Source organism: Nicotiana sylvestris, chromosome 7, assembly GCF_000393655.2.
Source record: "Nicotiana sylvestris chromosome 7, ASM39365v2, whole genome shotgun sequence".
Taxonomy (NCBI): Eukaryota; Viridiplantae; Streptophyta; class Magnoliopsida; order Solanales; family Solanaceae; genus Nicotiana; species Nicotiana sylvestris.
Genome location: NC_091063.1, coordinates 142,069,963 through 142,081,558, shown reverse-complemented (window position 1 = coordinate 142,081,558; position 11,596 = coordinate 142,069,963). Strand labels below are relative to the sequence as shown.

The 11,596-nt window shown below is 33.4% G+C and overlaps 1 protein-coding gene across 1 annotated transcript; it reads right to left on the bottom strand.

Annotated features, from left to right (window-relative positions):
- Positions 1–5,493: 5,493 nt before the first annotated feature.
- Positions 5,494–10,933, bottom strand: LOC104249188 (probable anion transporter 3, chloroplastic). The gene is made up of 8 exons (XM_009805565.2): positions 10,342–10,933; positions 8,312–8,538; positions 7,422–7,773; positions 7,253–7,297; positions 6,854–7,000; positions 6,306–6,443; positions 6,153–6,186; positions 5,494–5,941 (listed from the first exon to the last, which is right to left on the bottom strand). The coding sequence occupies exons 1-8, from the start codon at positions 10,771–10,773 to the stop codon at positions 5,772–5,774; spliced, it is 1,545 nt and encodes a 514-aa protein (XP_009803867.1). The 5' UTR covers positions 10,774–10,933; the 3' UTR covers positions 5,494–5,771.
- Between the last annotated feature and the right edge of the window lie 663 nt (positions 10,934–11,596).

Genomic DNA, 11,596 nt, shown 5'->3' with positions numbered 1-11,596 from the left:
TAGTACTCGTGGAGGGATAATTGTTTGGAGAGTAGTTGGTTATAAAGTTGTTATATACAGGTGTTCTGTTGTTGAAGCTATTGTGCGAAGTTACATTAGCATTCAAAGAATCAGAGTCGAGCATGAGTTGATTATGTGGCTTCACTTCTTGTTGTTTTTCTTCCTGAATTAATAAGGATAAGGCCAGTGCCATGGAAGGCAGTGGATTCATCATGAGTATACTACCTCACACTGTGGTATACACTTCGTTCAAACCTATGAGAAACTTAATGAGTCTTCTATCTTGTTCAGCCTTGCGCATATTCTCTTTAGCCCCACAAGTACATTGACAACTACACTGTAACTTGGCATTTATCATGCTCAATTCTTTCCAAAGCTTCTTTATTTTCGTATAATATCCAGTAACATCAAGGGTTACTTGAGCTAGATCATTGATTTCCTTTTGGATTTGATACAATTGGTACCGTTGGTCTGATCGTACCTATCTTCCAACTCTCTCCAAAGTTCAAAAGCATTATTAGCATACTCAACACTATCAGCGATTTTCTTGCATAGAGAATTCAGGATCCATGAGGTTACCATATCGTCACACCTTTCCTACTGACGAAATTGCGGATAATCTATATCTGGTCGTTTGTACTCACCAATCATGAATTCTATTTTATTTTTGACTTAGAGGGCTCTAAGAACACTTCTTCTCCAGGATCGGTATCCAACGCTATTGAACGGAGCCGTCACCAATATCACACCAGGATTATCCGATGGATGCATGTAAAATGGGCAGCTTGGGTTGACTCCAGGATCAATACCGGCGACATAAGTTGAATCAATCGATTCAACTCCAGAATCATTGTTTGGATCAAGGATAGCCATGAGAAAACAGTATCAATTTGTCGGAAAAAAATGAAACGAGAAGAAGAGAATGTCGGATCGAGAAAAATTAGGGCAAAAGACGGAGATTGTGACTGTGGTTCTAGAATCTAAAAAACTAAGAGAAATTAGAGAGAATAGCGAGTACAACACCTCGCTCTGATACTATGTAAAAATTTAAAAGCATTAGAGGAGTAGGGCTCAAGTTTGAACTACAATGGTGGAACCATGGAGGATTCTCGAAGGAGAAAAGGGAAAACAGAGGAGAAAGAAGAGTCGGTTATGTGTGAAAACGAGCTGATTGAATTGTGTTAGAAACTTAACTGAGTATATATACATATTACATGTGGGACCCAATACTAACCATCTAAAGCTATGCTAATACATACCTAACTGACTATTAACATAATGATAAATACAATACACTATCTCAATAAACCTCATCAAATAAAAATTAAAAATTCGTGATTAAATGATCAGTTAGGGCATAATGCAAGAAAACTATCTATGTAAGTGATAGATATCAATTAGTTGGGAATATGTTTTAGTCATGTTAGTATATTTACTTTAGGTCCTATGCTTTTTTGGAGCCTTTTAGCTCTAGTAGAGATTTTTATGCATGTAAAATATAAAGAGAACTTCAATATTCTTTATTTTTTTATTTTTTTATTTTTGTATAAGGGCATCTCCAACCTTTACCCTCATTTTGGTCCCCAAAATGGAGATTCCCCATTTTGGTGACAACTTACTCCAACCATTCCCCAATTTTCCCCCCAAAAGAGAATATTCTTTTTTATATTCTTCTCTCTCTTCTATATTATATTATTATCTTTCATTTTAATTTTATTTTTTAATTTCCATTAAACAAATTCCATCTTTTATTTTCATTAATTTGTAATTTCCATTAAAACAATTCCATAAAATTTTAAATAATATAATTTGTAAGCAATTATTATAGATTAACTAATAATTCAATGCAAGATTAATTAAATACATATTACATAACGATAAAATTCATTCGAAATACTACATAAATATTCAACTTCAATCTCTAATATTCTCCCATAAATGATTTATTAATGCATTACGAAGTGCAAAATGAGCATCTTTGTCCTTAATTCTTCTATGTTGAGCTAAAAATTCTTGAGATCGTTGATTTTCATCTACTGTCATTTCTACTGTTGGAGGTGGACCTTCCAAATCATCTTGAATTGATGCATTAAGATCACGCTCATTTTCGATTATCATGTTGTGCAGTATAATACATATAGTCATTATATCATGTAGCACTTCTTTTGCCAAAAATGTGAGGGTCCTGCAACAATTGCAAAAATGAAGAGAAAAATTGACGAAGATTATATGAAGACAATCCAATCAGAAAATAATCGGATGGTTGAGGCGATGAATAATGCAACCGAGCCAAAAAAAGAAGTTTTAACTGTTTAAAAAGAAAAACTAAGAGTAAAAGAAATGAAAGAAGAAAATAAAGTTTTAATGATGGATGAGGATTCTATTATCGATCCGACTCGTCGTGAATTTATGCGACAAGAACAACAACGAATAATGTATAAAAGAAGTCAACAATATCCACAGTCACAACCATAACAATCATCGGCCCTATTCACTCAATACTATAATGATTTTGGTGTATCTGAAAATGACATACCTCCCTAATAAGTTATTATGCTATTTACCGTAGTTTCAATTTTTATGTATACTAAGTTTTAATGTATTTTCAATTTTCATGTATTTCCAATTTTCATGTATTTTCATTTAATGTATTTTTCAATTTTCACCTTTCAATTTTAGTAACATCTAATATTTTATATTTGCATCTTTTATTTTTTGAGATGATTATATATATTTTTTGTACAATTACAACTTATAATAAAATTAACTTACAATTTTACATAAAAATAATAAATGCACGAAAATTAATTTATCAAAATTATACGCCAAAGTTAAAATGTAAAATTAATATTATAAAGATATTACATAAATATAATTAGGTATATATAAATAGATAAATTAAAAGAGTTAAATAATAAAATATGCATGAATAGTAATGGGGGAGGGGAACACTATTCATCCCCCATTTTTGGGGCAAAAATGAGAGAAGGTTGGAGCTTCATTATGGCAAAAGTTACCCCTATTATGGAAAAATGGGGAAGGTTGGAGATGGCCTAATATTGGTCCGAGATGAATTTATCTAGAGAAACACAGGTAGTGATGACTAACATTACCAACCCAACGGGAGCGTACGTTGTTGTTGAATAAAGATATAAAATCTTGGAACCAATCACCAATCACCAATCACCGAGAAAAATATATTTTACCAAGAAAAACAGTTTAAGAACCCAAAAATGCTTAGTTGAATGAAGTTTGAGGTGCTTTACATGTTGTAAAGTCAAGAAAAAACTGGTGTAGTTGACTAAGTATGTGAATTATAAAATAAGATGTAAAAGTGTTGTCCTTGTGGCTATTATATTGCCTGTGTTTTGGGTTTGAAGAGTAAATGATTTCTCTCTCTCTCTCTCTGTAGACAGACGAAGAAGAGGTTTTAAGGTCGCATGTTGATACAATTAGTCCTTAACCTTATCAAATTCCAGATGTCTTATGGCATACAAGAATATTTAGATTGCCAAAATGAGTTGTTTTTCCTATATTGATCGCAGTGAGTCCGTTAACTTTATTAATTGCTGCTAACTTGGAGAATAGGTTGAAAAAAACAAAGTAATTTGTAAGAGAGGGGGAAAAGACGACAATAGTACTTTGTACGAGTTTTAGTTTATTTTTTGGTAATTACCTATACCCATTTTAGCAAAGATCACATAGCGTTATTATAGTTTTAGTTGTTTCCACAAGATTGCTCCTTAATACAGCTACAGCAAATTGAATATATCACTTGTTTTATGAAGAACTGTGCAAATTTTATGATAATAAGCTAATATAAAATGAAACAATCTATATTCTATTAAAAGTACCGAGGCCCTTAGCGAAATATTATTTATCTTTTTTATCGTTTAAAAATGAATTCATACTAGACAAATAGTCTCTCTCTTTTTTCATCTGTAAAAATAATCACTTAATTATTTTTCTAATATTTATGAATATGCATTTAATTATTTTCTTACCAAGGATATTAATCTGAAAACTTACATTAATTTTTAGTACTTTCAATTCCTTTCCGTTCTAAGAGTCCTTCACAATCAACTCGTTTTAGATTTAGGAGTCTAAATGCCAAGCACTTTCACTCGTACTAAGCTCTATTTAGATATAGGAATTTAAAATCCTAAAATTGCTACTTATGTAATATTTACGAGCTGTAATTGTATTATCTAATTGTCAAATACGAATAGGAATACGATAACTGAAATATGTTGTCCTATCGTGTACCATAAGACAAATATGTGGAAGTACCTGTATTTATAGTTTATGTTTCTGCAAGGAAAATAAATTTATGTGCTTTAGCATGTAAGACATAAACGTACAAATATTTTGTTTGATAAGACAGTTGAAATACGAAAGTTGAATATTAATAAAACAAATATGCATATGTTTGAACATCAAACAAAGTTGGAATTTGAGCTAGAAAAAAACTATATTGATGTGATCGTATTTATTTTCGAAGTAAGTAACTCATATTTGACAGAAAAGGAAAAAGGGAGAATCTTTTTACCCCTTTTGTACTGATCTAGACGAAGTTTCATTATTAAAAATTTATTTCAATGTCGCAAGTCGAATTGGTACATTATTTTAACATCTATAGGACTGGAATGATAATAATTACATATTAGTTTAAATTTAGTCACATTCTTATATTTTATTTTTATCTATGACTGTAAAATGTACATGAATTTCTTTATTTATCTATATTAGTATTATAAAAGAACGAAACTCAATACATATAAAATTTTACTTATTAAATTTTTCTTTATTTGAAGTATGTAGAAAGCTCTTATACTTAGGAATTTAAAAAAAATAAAAATATTATCTTATATAAATCATATATAATGAAACAATTAACCATAATTTATGAAACTATAAAGTTGGAACAAATCTTAAGCTGAATATATTCGTTAATAGCAGAGCTTCATTCTTTATTGAGCAGCTAAATATGTTGCATCATTTCCAGGAATTTATACCTTTTCTTAACTTTTATTTTAACAATAAGACTAGAAATTTGAAAAGCACAAGAGAAGTTTGGAAACTGAACATATGTTTCTGCAAAACAACCACGTTTTCCCTTACAAACACGATGCAATTAAGAATAGATATTTGGATAGGAAACACAATGCAAAACAAGCTTTTAAAAAATAAAGAGATGAAGAAGGGTGATCTACAAAAGTAAGAGCTTTCTCAACCAAAGCAATGTGATTGATTTTGATGGCAAACATCTTCCTAAGAACTTGAGTTCTCTTGACGGTCGTGGACGGTGTTGATAGATTTTAAAAGAAGTCGTGATAAAGGTGTGGGTGATCAATATATGACTTTTGGTGTAAATATTTTTAGTGTTCATCAAAACCGATAAGTGCTTATAAGCTAGTGTAATGAAGCTTCAATATGGCCTGGGTGGAGCTCCTTTCCTGAGGCCAAGGACAAATACAAGAGGATTTGCCAAAATTTATGCTTCCAAAATTTCTCTAATATATTCTTCTAAAAGTAACTTAAATGTTTACAAGGGTGAAAAAATAAGTAGGCTATTCCTCTTTCCTTCAAAAGATAAAATAGTAAACTAGACATGAAAATATATATATATATTCTCACTCACATCCATGAGACTGAGTGAAAAGAAAAAATTGAATATTTGTAAAGGATGTAATTATTGTCCTTTCTGCTATCTCTAAATGAATTTATCCTCATACAAGCCAGCCAACATTTGGAAAATATTAGACTAGAGTCTAAAAAACTCTCTCTCCTGTGGCATAGATATTCCAAAAGATGGCTGTGACAAAGTAGAGGCAAGCAGTGAGAGTTAAGAATGCTTGAAAGGATCCTAGCCATTGTACAAAGAAGCCTGTTCCAATTGTGCTTATTATAGCTGCCAGTGTCCCTGCTGAATTTGAAATCCCTGTTTGATAAGAGGAAAAACATGTTAGGTGCACAAGAAAACCTCAAGAGATTTAGAAGTCGTTTGGTTTGAAGTATAAGGAAATTTAATCTCCATATAAAGTTTCCGGTATAAAATCCAGCATAAATAACCTATGCAACATAATCCATGCATAACTAGACCGTAAACAAAACGACCCCTAGAATGGCAGAAGGTTACAATAGATACTTACCATGTAGAAATCCTGCATACTGAGGTGCAATATCCTATCCAAAAAAGAAAAGGCAAGCTAAGTAAATTGACTTTCAGAGTAAAGTTAACTGTCAATAAGTAGCTTTAGAAATTAGTTTAAAGGAAGAATCAACAATTGAAATTTGTAGCTTACTTGCATATTAAGTAGAAAACCAGCTTGGCTGAAAGAGCTGAAGCTCAGGGCTATAGTTATCATCACTGCTGCAACCTCAGGTGTTTTGGCATAATTCAAGCAGAGCAAAGACACCCCGGGACCAATGAAACCGATAGACTGCAATATTTTAAAACAAAATAGATGTGGGAATTTCATAAAAAGCTCAAATCAGGTCATGAATGCTGGACAGATCAAGAGAATAGTAGACTAAGATTTTGGATCAGCCAAACCCCTTATAAGAAGAAAAAAATGGATTATCAACATAACTTTCATATCTATGAATGATAATTGAGGAGTACAAGTGCGAGGAAATGAAGAAATACACTTGTGCTGTGTAATTGTAATATATCATTTGCTGGTCATGACTGTCTTCTCAAAGAAGGCGTAATTTGTTGCAAGAACACCATATCATTATAGGCCATTTTTTGCGATCTCTAAAGACAACTTAAACTACAGATTCTAACATTATGTTACCAAACAAAGTTATTTCCCCTTTATGCAGCTGTTACAAATGGCAGATAAGTTACCTGCATGACTTTCCTGACGAATGTCAATGAGTACCCTGCTTTGATTAGGAAATCTGATGCAGCTCCAGCAACATAGCCTGAGAATGCCATTGTGCCCCATGGTACTGCACTAAACCAAGCTGCTTGTTTCAAATTCACATTAAAAACCTGGAAACAAAGAAAACAATTTCTCTCAAGCAGATATCAAGAAGACTTTCGACAACATTTTCCTGAAAATAGGCTCTCAGTCTAAACACCTATGGTCCTAGTATATTTGCAGTACAAGATAAAGAATGTAACTTAGAACAAATTATCTGGACGGAATTTTTCTTTATCTTCTAAGCAGAATTGGACCCATGCAAGATCTTCTGCCTTGCCACAGGCGAAAAGGCAGATGAAATAAAAGGAACTGTGACTCACCGTTTTGAAATAAACAGGCATCCAGGAGAGAAGAACAAAATATCCCTGCAACAAGTTAAAGATTTTTTAAGTTAACTACACAGACTTCAAATTTCAAATATTTTATCGTCAAATATAACATCAATGCTCTGGTACCAAGAAGGAACCAAGTCAAAGAAAGAGGGGCTACCCAGTTATTAGTGACGTTAGCAAAAATAATAGCCCAAGTGGGCATTTTTGACAACAGCAGTCGCAGTGGTGGAAGTTCTCCTTTTTTTAGAGGAGGAGAATCTGATTTCCCTGCTTGGATCAACCTCAGCTCTGCTTTTGTTATAGAATTGCTTTCTTGTGGATCATTTGTCACCCGGTTAATCCACGTTGTAAGCCAGAGAAGCCCAAGAGATGAGAAAAGGATGAAGGGACCAGAAATTCCAACCGAGGACATAAATAACGGAGTTAGCACCAAACCCACAACATTTCCAAGATGGAACCCACCCATGGATATTCCAACAGCAGTCGCCCGTTCATGGCTTGGAAACCACCTGCATAATTGGAGGAACATACAAACTCAGCTATTCTTGAACATGCAGAACATATTCTTTCAGTTACATAAAGCCATAATATACAAGGAACCAACGATTTTAAATCTTAACATTTGTAGGACTGGTCACTGCCTGCAACTTGAGCACAAACGCTTCACTTGATTAATATGCCACTAACAACATTGAAAGTCAATTAGGTGGAGTATTTTTCAGCATTTAGGAGTATCTTTCAGTTTGCCACAAGCCGATAATGAGGCAACTTCAAATCAATTGTGGTTCTCATTCATCCCCGGACCCTGCGTAAACGCAGGATGATTCGTGCATAGGGCTGCCCTTTTTATTCATTCTTTAAGCTTGGATAATGTTACATAGTATATCTTTTTCGAGAAAAATATTACGTATATTCTTAACCATATAATAATTCAAAACATTGTTGTATTCCTAATAAAGTACTTGGAAAAAGTAGATACCACAATTTCTTGGCTCTGTCCCAATAATGGTTATAGGTGTTTGGGCTACAATGAGAAATTCAAATTACCTGGACAAAAGGGTGTTCATAGAAGGCAAAGCTACTCCTTCAGCAAGACCAAAGAAAGCACGAATAGCCAACAGACTAATTGTGGAGTGATTTGCTGCCCATGGAGTAAGAAGAGTGGCGAGAGACCAAAGAGCTGCACCCCAAGCAATCACTTTCTTTCCTCCATACTTATCTACTAATGCTCCTCCAATCACAGAGGAAAATATGTAACCCCAGAGGAAAGATGACTAGTAAAGCAAAAATTGTTTCATCGTCAGCATCATAGATGATAAGAATATGCAGAATAAATGCAATACGTGGTTATAACTCTTTGCCGAAAATCTTGGAAAGATGTGCAATACACAGAAAAGCTCAAACATGAATCATAAAATTATACTTAGAAATACTCTTGGATATGCTTTCTTGAATTTGAAGGTGTCTGAATAGGAGCATACTTTTCCCTTTCTTGCTCAGAAAGTAACTTTATGCCACTTAGTACTGCTATCTGTAGTTATCCTATGATAGATGAGCATACTTTTCAAGTGTCAATTATGTCTTACACCAGCATCTTTAAAAACATGATTTTACTAGTTAAGATTCAATGCCATCAAATATGTTTGTCCACAATTAATATCTGTCGGGAATTATCAGTCATCTGCCTCTCTGCAGTGCTAAAGGTTTACATAATCTCCACGATTGTGAGTTTAATTCTTACTGTCCCCCTTCTTTTCCTTCCCAGAACCACTCAACCCCCCCCCCCCCCCTTGTAGCCGGCCTTCCTCAAATAAATGATTAATAAATTGTTTTTCTAATAAGTATAACTTAAGAAAGTAATAAATGTCACTTTTGCAGAAATCCACGTAAGACTGCTTACAATAAACCTTTATGATCCGGCCACTCCTCAGACTCCGCACATAATAGGAGCTTAGTGTACCGGGCTGTCTTTTTAACTTAAAAGAGTAATATACTCACTAAAAGGGCAGGGTAATGAAGAAGACTAGTAGGTGGCCCTTTCACTTTCAATAGTTGGTAGGTGCAAAAGACTTAACTAAGAAGAACATTCTTCTCTTCTTCTTCTTCTCCTACCAACCAACTAAGAAGCAGGAAAATGACTTCCGCTGTTGGAACCAAGTAAAAATGATTTTAATAAAGCCAACTTGTAGAAGGGACCCAAATAGCAAATAAACTCTCAAAAATAAGTAATCCACAAAGGCCAGAATTAAAGGTCCCACCCTATATCGCAAGCCATCCCCACTCTCTGACTGAATGTTAACAGCCAATGCTTCTGATGATTCAGATTTACATTTGTGATGCGTGTTATCTCCCATCAAAACAAGTAGCGCTAACTCTGTCAGTTAAAACTTAGACAGATTAAAAGAATCACCTACTGATAATTTTGTCTTCACTAAAGTTTGAATTTTGATTTCTCATAACTTTCACCAACTTTATTGACCTTAGACCACAACCTTTATCATCAAAAGGTAAAACAAAATTCGCATCTTCCACTTGAAAGATGTTACAGTAAAAGCTAACACAACTTGTGGGTCCCGTTCTGGCTAATTTTTAGGCTTTTTCTTGATTTCCATTCTTTTAGTGGTACTCCTTTTATTAGCAGACTTGGCAGGTATATAACAGCTACCATTCTGATCAACCACAAATGCACAAAGATTGGTTCTTTTCCACTCATATTTTAATGAGGTCGGTGATATTCGGGCTAACTTGCGCGTATTTCGATTAATTCTATCGGATATCTGTTAACTTCCACCAGCTTAGGTATCGATAACTCTACCTATCAAAGCTTGAGCACATGAGAAGAAATGATCTTTTTTGTCTAGAAAGACTTGAGCTTAATATTGGAATATACTATAAGTGAACTCAAATAAAACAAAATATATAGAGAATTTCTATAGCCAAAAATAACCTATTTGGAAAAGAACCAAAGTTGAAAGATTCTTAACATTCAAAGAAACAATTCTAAAGCAAAACAAAAAAAAAAAAAAGTTGAATGTATTAGGTATCACAGAAGCATCAAAAATGAGCAAAAGAAATACCTGAACAATACCCAAAAAAGAGCTGCTCCATCCATATTTAGCAGCTAAAGGAACAATAGCAACAGACATAACAACTCTATCAGCATTACACAAACACATAACACAAGCCATTAAAGCCACTACTTTAAATCTCTCTGCCACCACAAATTCACTTTCTTCATCACTTCTTCCACCTACTAACAATCCTCTCTCTATTCCCTCTGCTGTACACTTTACAGAAAAATCTCTCTGTTTCTTCTCCAAAAAGATTTCCTCTTTCAATCTTTCTCCACCAGAAAGAGACAAACTTGTCCATTTCTTTTGGATTTTTGGCTCAAATCCTATATGGGTCTTTCTAAATTTGATCAATCCAAAATGGGTATTGGAAAAAGATGAAGAATTTGTATAAGAGGAATGTGGGTGAAATTTATTTCCAAGTTTGACAGCTTCCATTGGGAAGAATCTTGAATGAAGGGGATAAAAGAATGGTGGTTAGTACCATGTAATATATGTTAGAACAACCTCTTTATATGAAACATTATGATATTAATTAACTATGAAATGGGGGTTGTTGGGAAAGGATAAATTGGATGAATTTAAATAGAAGATTGATGAGAAATGAGGAGGAGGAAGAAGGGGAAGTGCGTGTTGAGGTTGGTGAGTCCTTAGACTCGTTAAGGAGCAGGACTCGCTCTTGGGTATTTTTGTCCATTTAAAAGATTTACCTAAAATAATTAATTTCGTAGAAATGTTGGTCACGTGTACAATTTTTTTTCAATGATATATCAATACACGTAAACAATGTAAAAAGAACCGGAAGGCGGAAGCAGATTAGAATATTACCTAAAAAGGATCAAGGAGAGAAATAAACGAGATCTCCGTGAACCTGTTTGATTGGGTACGAAGTTAAAGAAAAAATAAAAGATTTTTTAGATTTGTGGTCCTAAACAAATCAGAAAGAGGTCTAGAATATTTGTGTGGTTAAAAAAGCTTCTTATTAAGGGTAGAATTGAAAGTTTAAGCTAAATTGTTTCCAAATTTAAAATGGATCACTATTTTTTGAACAGACTAAAAAAAAATATGTACACATAAGCTGGAACGGAGGGAGTATATTATTGTGATTCAAATTTGGTATAGTTTAAATTTTGACATCTTAGAAATAAATGTGCACACACTCGCGTAGTCACGCGCACACAAAAATGTATATACAATCAAATCTCTCTATAAAAGCCTTGTTTGTTTCGGATATTTTTTAATGTTATAGTGAATTGTTGTT

Excerpts from the sequence above, each read along its gene's own strand:
- LOC104249188 (XM_009805565.2), bottom strand. The coding sequence starts at position 10,773 with ATGGAAGCTGTCAAACTTGGAAATAAATTTCACCCACATTCCTCTTAT. Across the intron at positions 7,001-7,252 it reads TGCCTGTTTATTTCAAAACG|GTTTTTAATGTGAATTTGAA; the intron begins GTGAGTCACAGT and ends CTTTGTTTCCAG. Across the intron at positions 6,444-6,853 it reads TCGTCAGGAAAGTCATGCAG|TCTATCGGTTTCATTGGTCC; the intron begins GTAACTTATCTG and ends AAAATATTGCAG.